This window comes from Apodemus sylvaticus, chromosome 22 (genome assembly GCF_947179515.1).
Source record: "Apodemus sylvaticus chromosome 22, mApoSyl1.1, whole genome shotgun sequence".
Taxonomy (NCBI): domain Eukaryota; kingdom Metazoa; phylum Chordata; class Mammalia; order Rodentia; family Muridae; genus Apodemus; species Apodemus sylvaticus.
Window position 1 is genome coordinate 20329645 of NC_067493.1, and position 20270 is coordinate 20349914.

The window sequence follows — 20270 nt, forward strand, 5'->3', positions numbered from 1 at the left end:
TGGATTCCCAGGACCCAGATAAAGGCTGGGTGCAGCAGCACAACTGTCTGCAATCCCAGTGCACCCCTACAGTAAGATGAGAGACAGAGACAGAATTTGTCTTGGGAGCTCGTGGGATATCTAGACTAGCTAGCCCATCTGTGAAGAGACATGGTCTCAAGCAAAACAGAAGGGTGAGGACTGACTCCCCAATTCCATATGTGCCCTACAGTACATGCACTCCCACTCATGTGGTCTCTCTTTCTAGATTTAGAAAAAATAACATTCAGTGATGTTTGCCACATTTGAGCAGTGGTATTTTCATTCTTGGAGTCTTTATATTATGTATAAGTGAATATTTGTAGTTGTGCAGGTACATATGTGTGCATGAATACATATGCGTGCTTGTATTTGTACATGTGGCACCCAGAGGTCAACTTAAGGTGCATTCCTCATGAGCCATCTAATTTGTTTTATAATATGTGGTCTCTCTGGGGATTGCTGATTAGGCTAGTCTGGCTGGCCAGGGAGTACCAGGGATTTGTGTTTCTGTAAACCCCTTCAACCCCAGTGCTGGAATTATAGGCACAGGCCACCACCACACCTGGCGTTTTGTTTGATAGTTTGTTGGAAGACCCTGCTATTAAGGTTGCAGTCCATGTCTGGAAAAGCTCTCTTTACTGCCCTTCCTGCCTGTAACCCCCACCTAGCCTATGGCCAGATTATAGGTTGAACTTCCTCTTTCCTTACAAGAACTTGCTTAGCAGGTTCTTGGAATTTCCCTTCATATAAATGAAGCATTCCCACTCTAGCCTTTGAATTTCCTTTGAATTAATGTATATCCACCTTTGAATTTCCTACCCATTCCCCAAGATCTATGTAATCCTGCTCACCCCAAATAAAGTTGATCTCTCTCACTGAAGAGAAATCAATCAATCTGTCCATCTGTACTCACATCCTCTGGATCCTCCTCCCCTTATGCCCCCCCCCCACCCTTGTCCTTGACAGCCAATGGACAGCAGCCCTGGGTGAGAAGGGAGGTTCACAATTGTTAAAAATTTACCAAAGCTCCCATGCTTATGAGTAAGAACTTTACTTACTGAGCCATTTCCCCAATGCAATTCTCTCTTCTTTAGCCTATGGCTTGTTAAAAGATAGTAAATGTTAGATTTACAAAAGATTCAGCTGACCTCAACATAGGCCACCAAACAAAACGTTAAGGAAGTGGAGATGTTACTTCCTCTCCACTCTAGGGTAAAAGCCAAAGAGAAAAGGAGACTCTCCAGAAACAACCCCAGTAAACCATAGTTTTGGATGGGATATGCATATCTCATCCTTTCTCTCAAAGCTTAGGGGCCATCATTGAAGAGGAGGTAGAAAGAACATAAGAGTAAAACTGTGAGGAGGAATGCTGCAGGACTACCTTCTGGACATGATATGACAGCCACGCCCATTAACTCATATCGGATGTGTTTGCCTGAACAAGACTTGCATAAGATCAAGGCAGCTAACATTTTCATATGAGTTCCCACTCTAGCTGAGGTTGGGAGGAGTAAGGCTTTGGGGAAAGGAAAGTCACTTTCTTTCTGGTATGTTCCTGGTAAGTCAACCATTTTCTAGTAGATGTGTGTTTTAGCAGCAATAATTGCATTTAGTGGGTTATAAAATCAAAAGCCATCAAACAAAGAAAAAATAAAGATGACATGAAATTGAGAGAGGGATATGGGAGGATCCAGGTATAAAACTGCTAGAGAAGACATTTTAAAAAATATTTTTGAGTGGCAGGTCCTAGAAGCAAACTGTTAGAAGGCATTCAGATGTTCTGTATGAAATAGCTGCTGAGAAGGGACATGGTGCCAGCTGTGTCAAGTAACTTATGAAAGTGGGACAAAGAGGAAGTAGATCATAGACAAAAATCCACTGAGGGGGCTGGAAAAAATTCTTAGTAAAATGTATGTCATGTAAGTAGGAGGACTTGAGGTCAGTTCCCAGCACCCATGTAAAAGTGCATGTACAACTCCCAGCACCTGTAATCTCAGAACTGGTTTGGCAGAGATAGGAAGGTCACTCAAGCTTGCTTGCTAGCTAGTGTAGCCAAATTAGGCTGCAGTTTCAGTGAAAGATCCTGTCTCAAAAAAGAAGGTGAGAGTGATACATACATGCATGTCCTTGCATGACCACATCCCCTGCCCACAGTAGTAGAGTGGCCGCTACTACTACCATCAGCACCACCAGTGTGCTTGAGAAAATAGAAAGCTTGGTTTTTCTGTCTGTAAAGTTTATCCCATATACTAAGAATGCAAGGGGCCACAGAACACTCTAAACAGCCATAGAAGCTGCCCTGAACTCTAATTCGCTGTACATCAACATACTCAGGTAGAAGCTGAAGGGGGCCAGTGGGCAGGGAGTTGTGCCTTTAATGAAAAGTATCCAGTTATAGGCACTGGCAAGATTGTTTAGTTGGGGAAAGCACTTGCTCTGCAAGCCTGACAACTTGAGTTGTATTCCTGGACCTGCAAATAGGTGAAAGGAGAGAACTGATCTCCCTCAGTTGTCTCCGCATTTCCACTTGCATGCCATGTGTGTTGTGGTGCTTTGAATAAGAATGGCACCCGTGCCTCATATATTTGGATACCCAGTCATCAGTGAATGGCATACTTGAGAAGGATTGGAAGGTGTGGTCTTGTTGGAAGGAAGTGTGTCACTGGATGTAGGCTTTGGGACTTTAAAAAGCCAAAGTGGCTCTCTTCCTGTTGCCTGCAGATCCAGATGTAGAACTCTCAGCTGTTTCTTCAGCACCATGTCTTCTGTGTGCCACCAGGCTTCTTACTAAGATGATAATGGAGTAAACCTTTTAAACTAAGCAAGCTCCAACTAAATGTTTTCTTTTATAGGAGTTGTCATTGTCATTGTGGATCTTCACAACAGTAGAACAATGACCAAGTCAGCAGTTGATAACAGGACTGAGGTGTTGCTGTGACTGGCCTGACCATGTTTCTTGTAGGAATGTGGAAGACTTTTGGATTTTGGACCAGAACAGTGGTTGGATGATTTAAGTGGGGTTAATGTGCCATCCTAGTTGAAGCATGGAAGATAGTGGTGCAGAGAGCAATGTAGATTATGATGGCCTGGCTCAAGAGGCTTCACAGGAGAAGAATATTACTAATTAGCCTAGAGATTGTTCTCATATTTTGGAGAAGAATGTGGCAGCTTTCTGGCTTTGTCCAAAACATAATCTGTCTGAGGTTAAATTGAAGAAATTTAGATTAATGGCAGTGGTAGTGGATATTTCAAGACAGTCTAGTATTGACTGCTACATGGTTGTTAGTGGCCACCCTTATGCAGCTCTATAATGAAAAGGAGTAATCTAAGCAAGGAAAAAACCAAAATGTGTGGTTTGAGGAGATTACAAACACCAGAAAATGTAATGGCGCTAAGATCAGTGTTCAAGGAGATAATACATTTAAAGAAAAGCCTAATACTAAATAAAGGGAGTTGTGAACTCAGGAAAAGATCTCACCCAGCTAAGCTTCCAAATTGTGGAAAGAAATTAAGGAAAGACTTAAGCAGTGAAAGAAACCATTGACAACATAAAACAAATGAAGATGTAGTTGAATGGGGGGGGGTGATGTTCCAGCCCCAGCAAATAATGGAGTGGTGGATTTAGATTCAAGAATCCATGGAAGGAGCTGTGGAATCTTTCTCTATAGTTAAGGAAATTAACAAGCTTGTTTTAGGGGTGTCCCTTAATTGAGGCCTAAAAAGAGGCCACTGAGTGAAGTTGTGAAGGTAAAGTCTAGATTGTGTTGGAGACCCTAAGATATTGGAAATGCCACAGTTGTGGGATATCTGCTGAGGAACCCTGCTGACCAGGTGTGGGATAAATACAAGAGGGAGAAGTGTGTTGCAGACAACAAAGCTAAAGGAGTTGGAATACTGAAAAGTGCTTTGGCATCAGAAATGGGGATGCAGAATTTGGTTTGTCCTGCTGGTTTTGGTCTTGCACTGCTCCAGTATTTCTTGACTTTGGTCCTTTTCTTCCCTTTTGTGTCATTTTATGTTGGAAGTATGTGATTTTTACTGGGAGTTACAATCACAAGTTAAAATATCACAAGTATGTGATATTTTACTGGGAGCTATAATTAAGATTGCCTTGAGTTTCAGAAGAGACTTTGAACTTCAGACCTTTAAATAGTATTGAGAATGTTATAGACTATGGGAACTTTGGAAATTGGACTAACTGCATTTTGAAATACAATATGGCCCCATTCCTGTGTATGGGGCCCAGCAGAAAATGAAATCTTTGTTCTGGGAAGCATTTCTCACCTAAACCTGTGTAGTTCAGAACTGTGGGGAACTGTTCAGAACTGTCTTAACTCACAGAATGAGGTAAAAAGTGGTTCCCTTGAAAACATGAAAAATATTTTTAGATACTTCGTTGAGTCTGATGGAGAGGAGAACTGCCTATGTTTTGAGCCTGGAGGTAAGTGTGGGAGTTCTAAGAATGCGGGTGGTATATCATGTTTGTCTGTCTTCTTTCTTTCATCGCAGATAGTTAAAGATCTGTCACCCTTGACCATATTCAGAGATATCTGGAGAAACATCCACTAGGGAAACATTTGCCCTGACTTCAGGGTGATGAAAAATCTGAAAATAACCTTTGTTTCATTCCAAATCCCACACCTGCTCTTCCCAGTATGTAAAGAAGGAGGGAGGAATTTTAATTACTATCCCATTCAAATCACTTCTGCCAATCACTTTTTGTGTACTGAAACCTGAATGACATAGTGTGTAAATGTGAGTGTGAAAGCACCTAGTCATTCTCTGTCGTACATATACTCAGAAGATACAGAGAGGAGCACTGATAGAAGTCCTCTAAGCCCTGGGGTAGCAATCAAAGACATCTGTTACAAGGCAATTTATTTGCTATAAAATTATCTTTAAAACAAGTTCTCATTATGTGGCCCTGACTATCCTGGAACTTGTTATATAAACCATGCTGGTTGTAAACTCATAGATATGCTTATTTCTGCCTCCTGAATGCAGAAGGTGCACCACTACACTTTGCTTAACATTCATTTTCTTATTAATAAACAACTTAGGCTAGGGAGATGGTTCATTGTGTAAAGTGTAGTAAATGTGAGAATTTGAGTTCAGATGTCCCCAATCCACATCAAAAAGGGACTCTTAATTAGAAGTAGAGTTTTTTTTTTTTTTTTTTCCATACAGCACACACTTACCTGTCTCATTGGAAATTTCATTCTCTGGGCATGGAATGCAGTCGAAACAACAGAACACTTTTCCTTCTGCAAGGGATTTTCTGAATCCAGGACCACAACTCTCACTGCATACAGACTGGGGAGTCTGAGGGAAGTTAGATATGTGTAAGTTATAATTCCAATTTTTGCCTACTATAGTAAGAATATTGTTCATAGAACTGGATCATTAATGAGCATAGTTTTTGTATCCATAAATAACTGTATGTTGCTATTGTGTGTATATGACACATCCAATTAATGGTGATGACCTATAACCCGTGGACTTGGACATAGCCTTTAAGTGGAGAGATCTTGGGCTTGGGATAATGGCACAATATAAGATCATGTAACACTCTTGCAGAGGTGCTGAATTCGGTTCTCAGAACTCATATTACATGGCTCAAAACTGCCTGTAACTCCTGATTCAGGAGATCATTAGCCTAGTTAGGCCTTCATAGGCACTTGCACTCAATAGGTATATGTTTGTGAATGCATACAAATAATGAAAAATAAAAACAAATATTTTTGAAAGTAAAGGAATTTAGTGATTGGAGGTTCGTCATTGGGAGGCATATTGCAACAATGGTGGAATCGTATCTCTATTCCTGGTACCTGTCTGCTATGAGGTAAGTGGCTTCTACTTCCACCGTCCACACCATTGTACATCACCACAAATTCAAAAGTAACAGCTAAATGGGTTTCTGATATAAACCTCCAAACTCATCCTGAAGGTATGTTGTCAGTAATGAAAACCAGAGCATTTTACATACACATTAGTAATGAACATGCTTTAGTTACATAGAGTAGATAAGAAAATTCTCATCCTTAAATTGGAAATATAAAATTTAAAAAATATATTCATGGTTCAGGGGATTACTGGGTGTGATGGTGGATTAAACGTTGCTTCTGAAAGACTCAGTGAAAGACTAGAGTCCCACTAAGGAACAATAGACTACTTTTAGCATAGAAAGAGAAAAGGAAAACAGAAATAAACTTATTGGAACTGTTCTTTCCAAGGAATAGCCAAAGTAGCACCAAGTTTCACCATCTTGTCTGCACCAGGTCAAGGACAAAGGTAACAGCCAATGAGGTTCTTTTTCCTCTAGACATGGACACTAGGAAAACAGCAGGTGGAAACCCAGTGTACAGAGAAGCAAGCCATGGGTGGCTTTATGTCTGGAGCATAACAAGGTGAGCATATGGAAGCTGAAGTGAGGCACAGGATCTTAAAGTTGAGATTCTCTTGGAAATCCTGGAGATAATTGCCTGCACAGAATACACTAGCCAATGCCTTGGTGAAATACCGTGAGATATTTTTATCTAGTATTATTCATGCCTGTAAAACTTGTATTATGCTTCTCATTCATATTTTACTCTCTCTATCCTACTTTTCCCAATTTCCTCCTCATTTTACTACTTAATTATAGATGCTGTTAGCTCTAAAAAAAATCTGTGATGCATATTTTCTCTAACCAGTACTCTAATGATGCTATCTCTGAACCATGGTAGGGAAACAAGAAAGACATACAAGTGTCTTCTAATGCAAGTTCACCTCAATATTTCTGTGAAATCACTGTATTATTGTCATTGACTCTTCTCCACCATAAGCAGTAATTGATGGAAGGACATCACATGCTCAAAGATGGATGGATTTAATATCATGAAAATAACCATTTCATCAATCTATGTACAGATTAAACACAATCTTAATTAAAATCCCCATCTTATTTTTTACAGAAATAGGACTAGCCTAAATTTTATATGAAGCCACAAAAGGCCCTGGATAGAAAAAAATAATCTGAACAGAAAGAAAAGGTGCTAATGGGAAAAGAATTTCAAATCTTATGATATATCACAGAGCCAAAGTTACAAGTCAATAAGGTATTGATACAAGAACAGACATGTACATCACTGAAACAAAAATTGAAGATCTAAAAATGAGTACATGAAATTTCAGCTACTTAATATTTGACAAAAATTGAAAAACTAAAGCTGGAGAAAAGAAAGCACTTTCAACAAATGGTGCTGGGGAAACTTGCTGTCCATGTTCACAAAAAGAAAATTAGATCTGTGTCTATCATGCTGCACAGAAACTAACTCCAAATGGATCAAAGGCTTAAACACTAAACCTGAAATATTCAAACTGCTAGAGGAAATCAAGGTAGCATCCTATACAACATGAGTATAGGAAAGGACTTTTGGAATGTAACTTTATTTGCCCCCAAATTAAGATTAACAGTTGACAACTGGAATCTCATAAAACTCAAACACTTGTGAACAGTTTAAATGAAGAGGAGGCTCTCAGAATGAGAATCTTTGTCAGCTGTTCATGTGGCAAAGGTTTAACACTGACAGTAGATAAAGAACTAAAACAAAGAAAATGAAACAAACACCCCCCCCCAATTAAAAAACAAAACAAATGACCCATCAAAAATGGACTGGGGCCTGAATAGAGAGTTCCCTATAGAATAAAATAAGATAAAAATAAAATAATAAAAATAAAATGGCTGAATTGAGGCTGAAGAGATTACTCTGGTTGAGAGCACTGCCTGCTCTTCTAGAGGACCTAAGTACAATTCCCAGCATGCACATTGCAGCTCACAACTGTCTATAATGTAAAGATCTGATTTCCGCACATAGACATATATGCAGTCAAAACACCAATACACATAAATAAATTTTAAAAGTGGCTAAAAAATCTCGAAAAAGGTTTAACACCTCTGGAAATTAGGTAAATGCAAATTAAATAGCTTTGAGATTTTGTTTTACCCCAATCAGAATGGAAATGCTCCATGGAACAAGCAGCAGTAAATGCTTTAGGGGTCTTCAGAAAAGGTAAAGAACATTCACTGTTTGTGAGATTGGAGACTGCTATCACCACTAAGAAAATCAGTGTGAAAAATTCTCAAAAAAGTGAAAATTAATCTATCATATAACCCAGCTGTATCATTCTTTGTGATGTGTCCAAAGGACTTAACATTCTACTCCAGAGGCACATTCTCATTGCTGCTGTATTCATAATAGCTAGGAACTTGAAACAACCTAAATGCCCCACAACTAACAAGTGAATAATGAAAATGTGGTAAATACATACAATGGAATACTATTAACTGTAAAAATAAAATTATGAATTTGCAAGGAAATGGATTCAAGAGATTATATTGAGTGATCTTGAATAACAAAACCCCAATATCAGACAGAAGAAACCATCTTTTTGAGTTGTTGGCCATGAGTGTCCAAGAAAATTTCTCAGTGTAGGCTGTTTTTATTGCTTTTGGTTGTCCCCTAGAAGTAGAAGGTAAATCCCCTGAAAAAGTAATTCTTGTTTTTTCTTGTTTGTTTGTTTCTGTTCCCGTGTGTATGTGAATAACTCCAAGGAATTTCCATACCTCCTCTAGCCATTTTTGGCATCCAAATAATAGACCCAGAGACTTGCTATTTTTATTAACAAACTTCAAGCACTAACCTGGCCAGGTTCTGAACTATCCTAACCTGACTAAACTGTTATTCCCTAGCCATATTCCCCATTACTTGCCATCTGATCATGCCCTGGTTCACTCTGGTCCATATGTGTCCTCATGACTGCTTTCCCCCAATGACTTCATGGAGAATTATGGCCCATCCATGTGGTCTTTTCCCCTTTTCCTTTCTTCCTCTCTCCCTAATCTTCTCTTTGGGACAACCTGCTGGGATGGGAAGTCCTGCCCAAGTCTCTTCTGCACAGTTTATTGGCTAATTAGCTCTTTATTAACCAATTAGAGGTGATTGGAAACAATTATTACATAACACAGAGACTAGAGATGCTTGACCATACCATCCAGACTACAACAAGATGTCTGTGAGTGGAAATAAGCATCTGAATACATAGTGCACAAAACTATCCCTTAACATTCACCATTGCTAAAGACACTGTACACTGAAGAAATGAGCCAGAGACCCCTCACCTGGAACTGACATTAATTTGTCTTCCACAAGGACTGGATTTCATGGTCCCAGAGGATAGCATGTAAGTTTCCAAAGGAGGGTAGAAAGCAACAGCCCTACGTAGCCATGATGCTTATGAGCCACATCAGCTACCAGCATGACCCAGTAACTCTAAGAGTGTAATAATGATGTGGATAGGTTTTTTTTTTTTTTTTTTTTTTTTTTTTTTTTAGTAACAAACAGCTCCCTAAGTGGACTTAGACTTGTTAAACAAGATGAAAACCATTCCTGGTATGGAAATATTGAAGGAGAATCTCCAGCCACTAAGTTATTAAATCAGCAACATCTTTAGCAACAATATATAAACATTTGCTCTTATACCCACAGATAAATGTAGTCTTTACCCCACATCAAGAAAATGTATTTTTGCAATTCTTGATGACCACTACAGGAAACCCCAACTAATCAAAATGCACAGCTGTGGAGCCCAGTACCAATAGATGGACAGGATGCATCCCTAAAATACTCTAACACCTAATGATCAAGAAATATTGAGGAAGAGGGGACAGATTATAAAAGCTATAGGATCATAGTTTGCTATGGGATTGTGTGTATTAGTAATGTCAGAAGCTACAGCCACAAAGTCTTACCAATGTAACTGACCAAAATGAGGTTAACAAGGATAACACCAACAAATATGCTGAGCTGGATGGGGAAAAGTCCTTGAGGTCTAACCCTACATAAAGAATTATATAATAACAGAAACTGAGGAAATTAAAAAAAAAATCATTAGGTCTTACTTCAAAAGCCTACTCAATAAAACTTGAAAATATAAGTGAAATGGATGATTTTCAAGACATTTACCACAAACCAAAGTTAAATCAAGATCAAGTAAACTATCTAAACAGTCTCATGATTCCTATGGAAATAGAAGAAGTCATTAAAAGCCTCCCAACAATAACCACAACCACAACCACAATGGCAACAAAAACAGCAACAACAAAAAAGAAACAAATAAAAAAGGAAAAGAAAAGAAGGAAGGAAGGAAGGAAGGAAGGAAGGAAGGAAGGAAGCAAGCAAGCGAGCAAGCAGCCCAGGGCTAGATGGTTTTAGTGCAGAAGTCTACTCGACTTTCAAAAACGAGCTAATACCAATGCTCCTCAAACTATTCCAAAAATAGAAAGAGAATAACACTACATAATTCATACTTTTAGACCACAGTTACCTTGATACCCAAACCACACAGACTCAACAAAGAAAGAGAACTTCAGACTAATTCTGTTTATGAATATCACCATAAAAATATTGAATAAAATTCCTTGAAGAGGAAACAAATAAATCTCTTAAAGAAACACAGGAAAACACAGTCAAACAAGTAAAGGAATTGAACAAGAGCAGCTAGAATCTAAATATGGAAATAGAAATATTAAAGAAAAACACAAAGGGAGAAAACCCGGGAGGTTAAAAACCTAGGAAAGAGATGAGAAGTCACAAATGAAAGTATTGCCAACAGAATATAAGAGATAAAAGAGAAAATGTCAGGTATAGAAGATACCCTAGAAGACATTGACACAACAGTCAAAGAAAATACAAAGAGCAAAAAGCTCCAAACTCAAAATATTCATGAAATCCAGGACACAATGAAAACCTAAGAATAATAGGCATAGAAGAGAGTAAAGACTCCCAACTCAAAGAGCCAGCTAACATCTTCAACAAAATTATAAATGAAAACTTTCCTAATGTAAGGAAAGAGATTACCATAAACATACAAGAAGCCTACAAAACACTGAACAGATGGGACCAGAAAAGAAATTCCTCCTGTTACATAATAATTAAAAAAAAAAAAACAAATGTGCAGAAGAAAGAAATAATATTGAAAGTGGTAAGTGGAAAAGGTCAAGTAACATATAAAGGAAGACCTATCAGAATTACACTAGACTTTTCAACAGAGATTATAAAAGCCAGAAGATCCTGGGCAAATGTCACACAGATGCCAAGAGGACACAAATGCCAGCCCAGCAAAACTCTCAATTACCATAGTGGAGAAACTAAGACATTTCATGATAAAACCAAATTTAAAGACTGTCTTTCCACCAATATAGCCCTACAGAGGATAATAGAAGGAAAACCCTAACACAAGGAGGGGAACTAGACCCAATTAAAAACAACTAATCTTTTCACAACAAACCCAAAAGAAGAAAACCACACAAGCATAATTCTACCTCAAACAACAATACTAACAGGAAGCAAGTCCTTAATATCTTTCAACATCAATGGACTCAATTCCCCAATAAAAAGACATAGACTAACAGAGTGGATACATAAACAGGACCCAACATTTTGCTGCATACAGGAAACACACCTCAGTGACAAAGACAGACATTACTTCAAAATAAAAGGTGGAAAAAAAATTCCAGGCAAATGGTCCCAAGAAACAAGCTGAAGTAGCAATTCTAGTATCCAATAAAATAGACAACTAAAAACTATCAAAAAAGATGGGGAAGGATACTATATACTTATCAAAGGAAAAAATCCACCAAGAGAAACGCTCAGTTCTGCATATCTATGGTTTCAAATGCAAGGGCCCCAATATTTGTAAAAGAAACATTACTGAATATCAAAGCACACATTGAACTTCATACAGTAATAGTAGGAGATTTTAACACCCCACTCTTACCAATGGACAGATTATGGGAACAGAAACTAAACAGAGACCAAGTGAAAGTAACAGAGTTATGAACCAAATTGGTTTAAGAGATATCTACAGAACATTTCATCTTAAAACAAAAGAATATATCTTCATCTTAGCACCTCACTTCAAAAAAAACCAACCTTCTTCAAAATTGACCATATAACCAGACACAAAACAAGCCTCAACAGATACAAGAAGATTGAAATAATCCCATGCATCCTATTAGATCACCACAGACTAAGGCTATTCTTCTACAAATACAATAGCAACAGGAAGTTCACATATACATGGAAGCTGAACAACTATTTACTCAATGATAATTTGGTCAGGGAAGAAATAAAGAAAGAAATTGAAGACTTTTTAGAATTTAATGAAAGTGAAGGCATAGCATACCAAAACTTATGGGAAACAATGAAAGCAGTGCTAAGAGGAAAACTCAAAGGTCTGAGTGCCTCCAAAAAGAGAGCATACACTAGTAGTTTAACAGCACACCTGAAAACTCTAGAACAAATAGAAGCAAATACATCCAAGAGGAGTAGGTGGCAGGAAATAATCAAACTCAGGTCTGAAATCAACCAAGTAGAAGCAAAGAGAACCATACAAAGAATCAGCAAAACCAGGAGCCGGTTCTTTGAGAAAATCAGTGAGATAGATAAACCCTTAGCCAGATGAACCAGAGGGCACAGAGACAGTATCCAATTAAAAAATCAGAAATGAAAATGGAGACATAACAATAAAAACTGAAAAAAATTAAAAAAAAAATCACCAGATCCTACTACAAAAGCCTATACCTAACAAAACTAGAAAATCTAGATGAAATTGGTGATTTTCTCAACAGATACCAAGTACCAAAGCTAAATTAGAATCAGATAAACCATCCAAATAATCACATACCCCCAAGGAAATAGGAGCAGTCATTAAACATCTTTCAATCAAAAAAGGCACAGGACTAGATGGGTTCAGTGTAGAGTTCTATCAGACCTTCAAAGAAGACCTAATATCAATTCTTCCATAGAAACAGAAGGAATGCTACTTAACACATTCTATGAAGCCACAGTTACTCTGATACCTAAACCACACAAAGACCCAACAAAAAGAACTTCAGACCAATTGCCCCCATGGATATTGATGCAAAAATACTCAATAAAATTCTTGCAAACCAAATCCAAGAACACATCAGAGTAATCATTTACCATAATTAAGTATGCTTCATCCCAGGGATGCAGGGATGGTTCAATATCTGGAGATCTGTCAACATAATTCACTATATAAACAAACTCAAAGAAAAAACCCATATGATCATTTCATTAGATGCTGAAAAAGCATTTGACAAAATACAGCATCCCATCTTGCTAAAAGTATTGGAAAGAATAGGAATTCAATCTCCATACCTAAGTATAACAAAAGCAATATACAACAAGGCAATAGCCAACATCAAACTAAATGGAGAGAAACTTGAAGCAATCCCACTAAAATTAGGGGCAAGACAAGGCTGTGTACTTTCCCCCATCTGTTCAGTATAGTACTCGAAGTTCTAGCCGGAGCAATTAGGCAACGAAATGAGGTCAAAGGGATACAAACTGGAAATGAGGAAGTCAAGATATCACTATTTGTAGATGATATGATAGTATACCTAAGTGACTTAAAAATCCATGAGAGAATCTATAAGAACTTCAGCTAAGTTTCTGAATGCAAAATTAACTCAAACAAACCAATAGCTTTCCTCTACTCAAAGGATAAATGGTCTGAGAAAGTAATTAGGAAAATGATACCCTTTACATTAGACACAAATAATATGAAATATCTTGGTGTGATTTAACAACTTTAGCAAAGTGGCTGGATATAAAATTAACTCAAATCAGTAGCCTTCCTATACTTTAAGGATAAAGAAGTTGAGAAAGAAATTAGGAAAATGACACCTTTCACAATAGTCACAAACAATATAAATATCTTGGTGTGACTCTAACCAAACAAGTGAAAGATCTGTATGACAAGAACTTCAAGTCTCTGATGAAAGAAACTGAAGAGGACCTCAGAAGATGAAAGATCTCCCATGTGCATGGATCAGCAGGATTAACATAGTAAAAATGGCTATTGTACCTAAAGTTATCTACAGAGTCAATGCAATCCCCATCAAAATTCCAATTCAGTTCTTCACAGAGATAGAAAGAGCAGTTCTCAAATTTATCTGGAATAACAAAACCCCCAGGATATCACAAACTATTCTCAACAATGAAAGAAATTCTGGGGTAATCACCATTCCTGACCTCAAGCTATACTACAGAGCGATAGTGATAAAAACTGCATGGCATTGGTATAGAGACAGATAGGTAGATCAATGAAATAGAATTGAAGGCCCAGAAATGAACCCACATACCTATCTATGGTCACTTGATCTTTGATAAAGGAGCCAAAACCGTCAAGTGGAAAAAAGACGACATTTTCAATAAATGGTGCTGGTTCAGCTGGAGGTCAGCTAATAGAAGAATGCAAATTGACCCATTCTTATCTCCCTGTAAAAAGCTCAAGTCCAAGTGGATCATGGACCAACATGTAAAACTAGATACACTGAATCTAATAGAAGAGAAAGTGGGAAAGAACCTCGAACACATTGGCACAGGGGAAAATGCCCTGAACAAAAACATCAATGGCTTATGCTTTAAGATCAAGAATTGGCACATGGGACCTCATAAAACTGAAAAGCTTCTGTAAGGTGAAGTATACTGTAAAAAGGGCAAAATGGCAATCCACAGATTGGGAAAAGATCTTTACCTACTCTACATACAACAGACAGCTAATATCCAAAATATACAAAGAACTCAAGAAGTTAGACTCCAGAGAACCAAATAACCTTATTAAAAATGAGGTACAGAGCTAAACAGAGAGTTCTCAACTGAGGAATCTCAAATGGCTAAGAGATACTTAAAGAAATGTTCAACATTGTTAATCATCAAGGAAATGCAAATCAAAACAACTCTGAGATTCCACCTCACAACATTCAGAATGGCTAAGATTAAAAACTCAGGAGACAGCAGGTGGTGGTGAGGATATGGAGAAAGAGGAACACTCCTCCCCTGCTGGTGGGATTTCAAGCTGGTACAACCACTCTGAAAATCAGTTTGGTGGTTCCTCAGAAAATTAGGCATAATACTACTGAAGGACCCTGCTATACCACTCCTGGGCATATACCTAGAGGATTCTACAGCATGTAATAAAGACACACGCTCCACTATGTTGGTAGCAGCCTCATTCATAATAGCCAGAAGTGGGAAAGAACCCAGATTTCCCTCAACAGAGGAATGGATACAGAAAATGTGGTACATTTACACAATGGAATTCTACTCAGCTATTAAAAACAATGAATTCATGAAATTCTTAAGCAAATGGATGGAACTAGAAAATATCATCCTGAGTAAGGTAACCCAGCCACAAAAGAACTCATATGATATGTACTCAAAATTGATATTAGTCAAAAAGAAGATCGGAATACCCATGATAAAACTCACAGACCATATGAAGCCCAAGAAGAAAGAGATCACACCAAAGTGTGGATGCTACAGTACTACTCAGTAGGGGAAGAGAATAATCTCTGTGAAGAAGAGGGAGAGAGGGATGTGGGAGGGAGAGATGAGGTTGAAGGAAAAGGGGGCTCAGATATAGGATGAGATGGGTTAGACGTACAGAGGGCCAGGAATTTGAAAGTAGGTATGTAGCAGTAGGGGAGGTCAACTGGGGGTAGCAACTAGAAGGTTCCAGATGCCAGCTACCCAAGAGGGTCCCAGGACCTAACAGGGAGGACTTTAGCTGAAATATTCAACAAAGAAGAGATTGAACCTGTAAAGACCATATCCAGTGCAGAGGCATGCCTCCCAGTTGAGGAATGGGGCCACCTACTTACCTCAAAAATATTAATCCAGAATTCCTCCTGTTAAAAGGAAATGCTGGGACAAAGAGTGGAGCAGAAAATGAAGGAAAGTCTATCCACACACTGTCCCATCTAGGGCTCCATCCCATCTGCTGACACCAAACCCAGACACTGTTGCTGATGCCAAGAATTACTTACTGATGGAAGTCCCCCAAGACTGCCAGAGCTGGACCAATACAGATGTGGAAGTATACAGCCAAACATTGGACTGAGCATGGAGACCACAATGAGTAAGTTTGGGCAAGGACTGTAGGAGCTGAAGGAGTTTGCAGCCTCATAGGAAGAATCAACCAACCAGGACGCCCAAAGCTCCCAGGTACTAAACCACCAACTAAAGAGTGTAGAGGGGGTACCCATGGCTCCAGCTGGATACATAGCAGACAATTTCCTTATCTGGCATCACTGGGAGGGGAGCCTATTGGTCCTGTGGAGCCTTGATGACCCAGTATAGGGGAACACTAGGCCGCTGAGTCAGGAGTGGGTGGGTAGGTGGGTGGTGGAGCATTGTCATAGATGCAGGTGGAACAGAGGAGGGGATAGGAGGCTTGTGGAGGAAAAACTGGAAGGGGGGTTAACATTTGAAATGTAAATAAATAACCAATAAAAATTATAAAAAGTCAGTTTGATGAGAAAATAGACTTTCAGCCAAAATTAATCAAAACTGATGGAAAGGATACTTTGTACTCACCAAAGGATAAATTCACCAAGATGAGGCGTCAATTCTGAATACTTACACCCCAAGTATAATGGCTCCCACATTCATAAAAGAAACATCACTAGAGCTTAATTCACACATTAAACTCCATGCATTAATAGTGGGAGACTTCAAAAACCCACCCTCACCAATGAGCAGGTCATCTAGACAGAAACCAACAGACATTATGCCTGAAATGGACCAAACTGATATCTACAGAATATTTTACCCAACTACAAAAGAATAAACTTTGTCATCAGTCCATAGAACCTTCTTCAAAATTCACCCATATAATTGCTCACAAAGCAACAGATACAAGAAAATTGAGATAACACCTTTTACCTTATCAGACCATCATGGATTAAAACTGGACTTCAACAATGAAAGAAAAAATAGAAAGCCTGCAAACTGGTCTGCAGCTACTGAGTCCCATTTGGTGTTTGCTATGGGACTCAACCACTGAGAAAGAAGATCAAGCTCACCCCCAAAGAACTATTGCTAAACAGTTCTACTTCCCCCATATCCTAATATCTTTTCTCTTCCACTGTTTCTGCTGGTTGGTGGTTGAGGTTGAACCCTTATTAAAAGTAGGTTGCAAAACAAAATGTATGCCTACAAACTACCCTTCATGTTAAAAGTGTTGGAGAGCTCAGAAATATAAAGTGCATACCAATACATAATAAAGGCAATATATAGTAAGCTAATAGCCAATATCAAATTAAATAGAGATACTCTTTAAGTGATTCACTAAAATCAGGGACATGACAAGGCTGTACAACCTTTCTGTATCTATTCAATGTAGGGCTTGAAGTTTTAGCTAGAGAATAAGAAAACTAAAATATTTCAAGAGGATACAAATTGGAAAGGAAGAAGTCAAAATATTGCTATTCACAAAAATTTGATAGTATACATAAATGACCCTTAAAAATTTACCAGAGAACTCCAATAGCTGATAAATGCCTTTAGCCAAATAGCCAAACACACAAACACACACACAAAACTCTTCAAAAAAAAATCAATACCCTCATTTATACAAATAATAAATGAGCTGAGAAAGAAATTAGGGAAACAATACCTTTCACAATAGCCACAAATAATATAAAATATATTTGTGGAATTGTAATCAAGCAAGTAAAAGATCTGTATCACAAGAACTTCAAGTCTTAAAGAAAGAAATTGAGGAAGATATCTGAAGAAGTAAAGATCTTCTATTCTCATGCATTGGTGGGATTAATATAGTAAAAATGACCATCTAACCAAAAGTAATCTATGAATTAATGAAATTTGCATCAAAATTACAACACAATTCTTTAAAGACTATAACATACCAATACTCAACTTCATATGAAAAAACAAAATCCCAGGATACCTAAAAACAATCCTGTACAATAAAAGAACTTCTGGAGGTACCACCATCTCTGATTTCAAGTTGTACTACAGAGAAACAGCAATAAAAACCACATGATATTGGCATAAAAACAGAAAGTTTGACCAGTGTAATAGAACTGAAGACCCAGAAATAAGCCAAACACCTGTGGATATTTTATTTTTCAACAAAGAAGCCAAAACTGTACTACGGAAAAAAGAAAGCATCTTCAACAAATGTTGTTGGACTAATTGGATGTCTATATTTAGAAGAATTCAATTAAATCCATACTGATCACCCTGCACAGAACTCAAGTCCAAGTGAGCCAAGGACCTCAATATAAATCCAGTTATACCAAATCTAATAGAAGAGAAGTAGGCCTTGAACATACTGGCATAAGAGACAACTTAAGGCACTAAGATCAAGAATTCTTCTGTAAGTCAAAGGATTCTATCAATAGGACAAAATGCCAGCCTATGGAAGGGAAAAAGACCTTCATCAATCCTACATCTGACAGAGAGCTGATATCCAAAAATATATGAAGAACTCAAGAAATTCAACAACAAACCAAATCACCCAATTTAAAATGGGGGTACAGAGCTAAGCAGAATATTCTCAATAGAGTACTCTCTAATGCCCAAGAAGCACTCTATGAAATGGTCAATATCATTAGTCATCAGGGAAATGCAAATCAAAGCAACTCATATTCAATCATAGAGATGTCAGAATGGCTGATTTTATTTTTTTAATTCGATATAATTTATTTACATTTCAAATGATTTCCCCTGTTCTAGTCCCCCACTCCCCGAAAGTCCTGTAAGCCCCCTTCTCTTCCCCTGTCCTCCCACCCACCCCTTCCCACTTCCCCGTTCTGGTTTTGCCGAATACTGCTTCACTGAGTCTTTCCAGAACCAGGGGCGACTCCTCCTTTCTTCTTGTACCTCATTTGATGTGTGGATTATGTTTTGGGTATTCCAGTTTTCTAGGTTAATATCCACTTATTAGTGAGTGCATACCATGATTCACCTTTTGAGTCTGGGTTACCTCACTTAGTATGATGTTCTCTAGCTCCATCCATTTGCCTAAGAATTTCATGAATTCATTGTTTCTAATGGCTGAATAGTACTCCATTGTGTATATATACCACATTTTTTGCATCCACTCTTCTGTTGAGGGATACCTGGGTTCTTTCCAGCATCTGGCAATTATAAATAGGGCTGCTATGAACATAGTAGAGCATGTATGCTCTACTATGTTCATGTAATAAGAATGGCTGATTTTAAAAACTCAATTGATAGCTCATGCTAGTGAGGATGTGGAGTAAAGGAAATACTACTACATTGCTGGTGGAAGTGTAAACTTTTACAGACACTTTGGAAATCAGTTTGGTAGTTTGTCAGAAAATTGGAAATAGACCCAACTATACCATTACAGGGAATATATGCAAAAAGTGCTCCATCATACCACAAGGATCATTTCTCAAGCAGCTTTATTTGTAATAGCCAGAAACTAGAAATAATCTAGATGTCCCTCAACTGAAGAATGAATAAAGAAAATGTAGTACCTTTACACAATGTAATAGAATTCTGCTATTAAAAACAGGGACAACATAAAATATGCAGACAAATGGATGGAACTAGAAAAGATTATTCTTATTGAGGTAACCCAGATTGAGAAAGGCACACATGGTATGTAATCACTTGTAAATGGATAATAGTCATCAAAGACAAGATAACCATGGTAGACTCCATACACATAAAGAAGCTAAGCAACAAGGAAACCTAAGGGAAGGGGTGTGCTTGAATTTCACTGAGAATGGGAAATACCATAGATATTGGGGGTATTGGATGGATGGAGGGAACTTGGTAGGAGACAGGGTGTGGAAGGTAACAGGAGGGATCAGTTGTAGGGAGGAGAGAGGTAGAGAAGATTAGAAGAGGGAGCTGCGATTTGTTGTGGGGGTGTGGGGCATCTCTGGGAGGAGCAAAAACATAGGAGAAAGGAAACCCCAGAAATCTATGAGCATGACCCTACTAGCCAAGGCTCATAGCAATAGTGGATATGGAAAATGAAATAGCTACTCCTTGTAACCAGCAAAGATTTCCAAAGGAGGGATGAGGACACAGCCACAAAACCTTTGATTTGTCCTGTCTACATGATGTGCAGAGATAAACATGAAACAAAATATGAGGGAATGGTCAAACAATGACTGCTCTAACTTGGGTACCATGCCTTGAGAGAGAGACCACCCATGACAATATTAAGGATATTCTGGTATAGTTGCAGACAGGAGCCTAGCATAACTGTCATCTGAGTGGATTCACCCAGCAGCTGATGGAAAGAGAAGTAGAGACCATTAGCCTAGCATTATCAAGAGCTCAGGGAATCTCGTGGAAGAGAGGGAGGAAGAATCAAAGGAGCCACAGAGGTCA

At 38.2% G+C, this 20270-nt stretch overlaps 1 protein-coding gene across 1 annotated transcript in view; it reads right to left on the minus strand.

The window, feature by feature from the left end:
• LOC127672681 (vomeronasal type-2 receptor 116-like) overlaps positions 1-20270 on the minus strand; it is a 101249-nt gene that overhangs the window by 1295 nt on the left and 79684 nt on the right. Inside the window, exon 5 of the mRNA XM_052167978.1 lies at positions 5220-5343. Within this exon, the coding sequence (XP_052023938.1) occupies positions 5220-5343 (124 nt within the window). The remainder of the gene's footprint in view (positions 1-5219; positions 5344-20270) is intronic.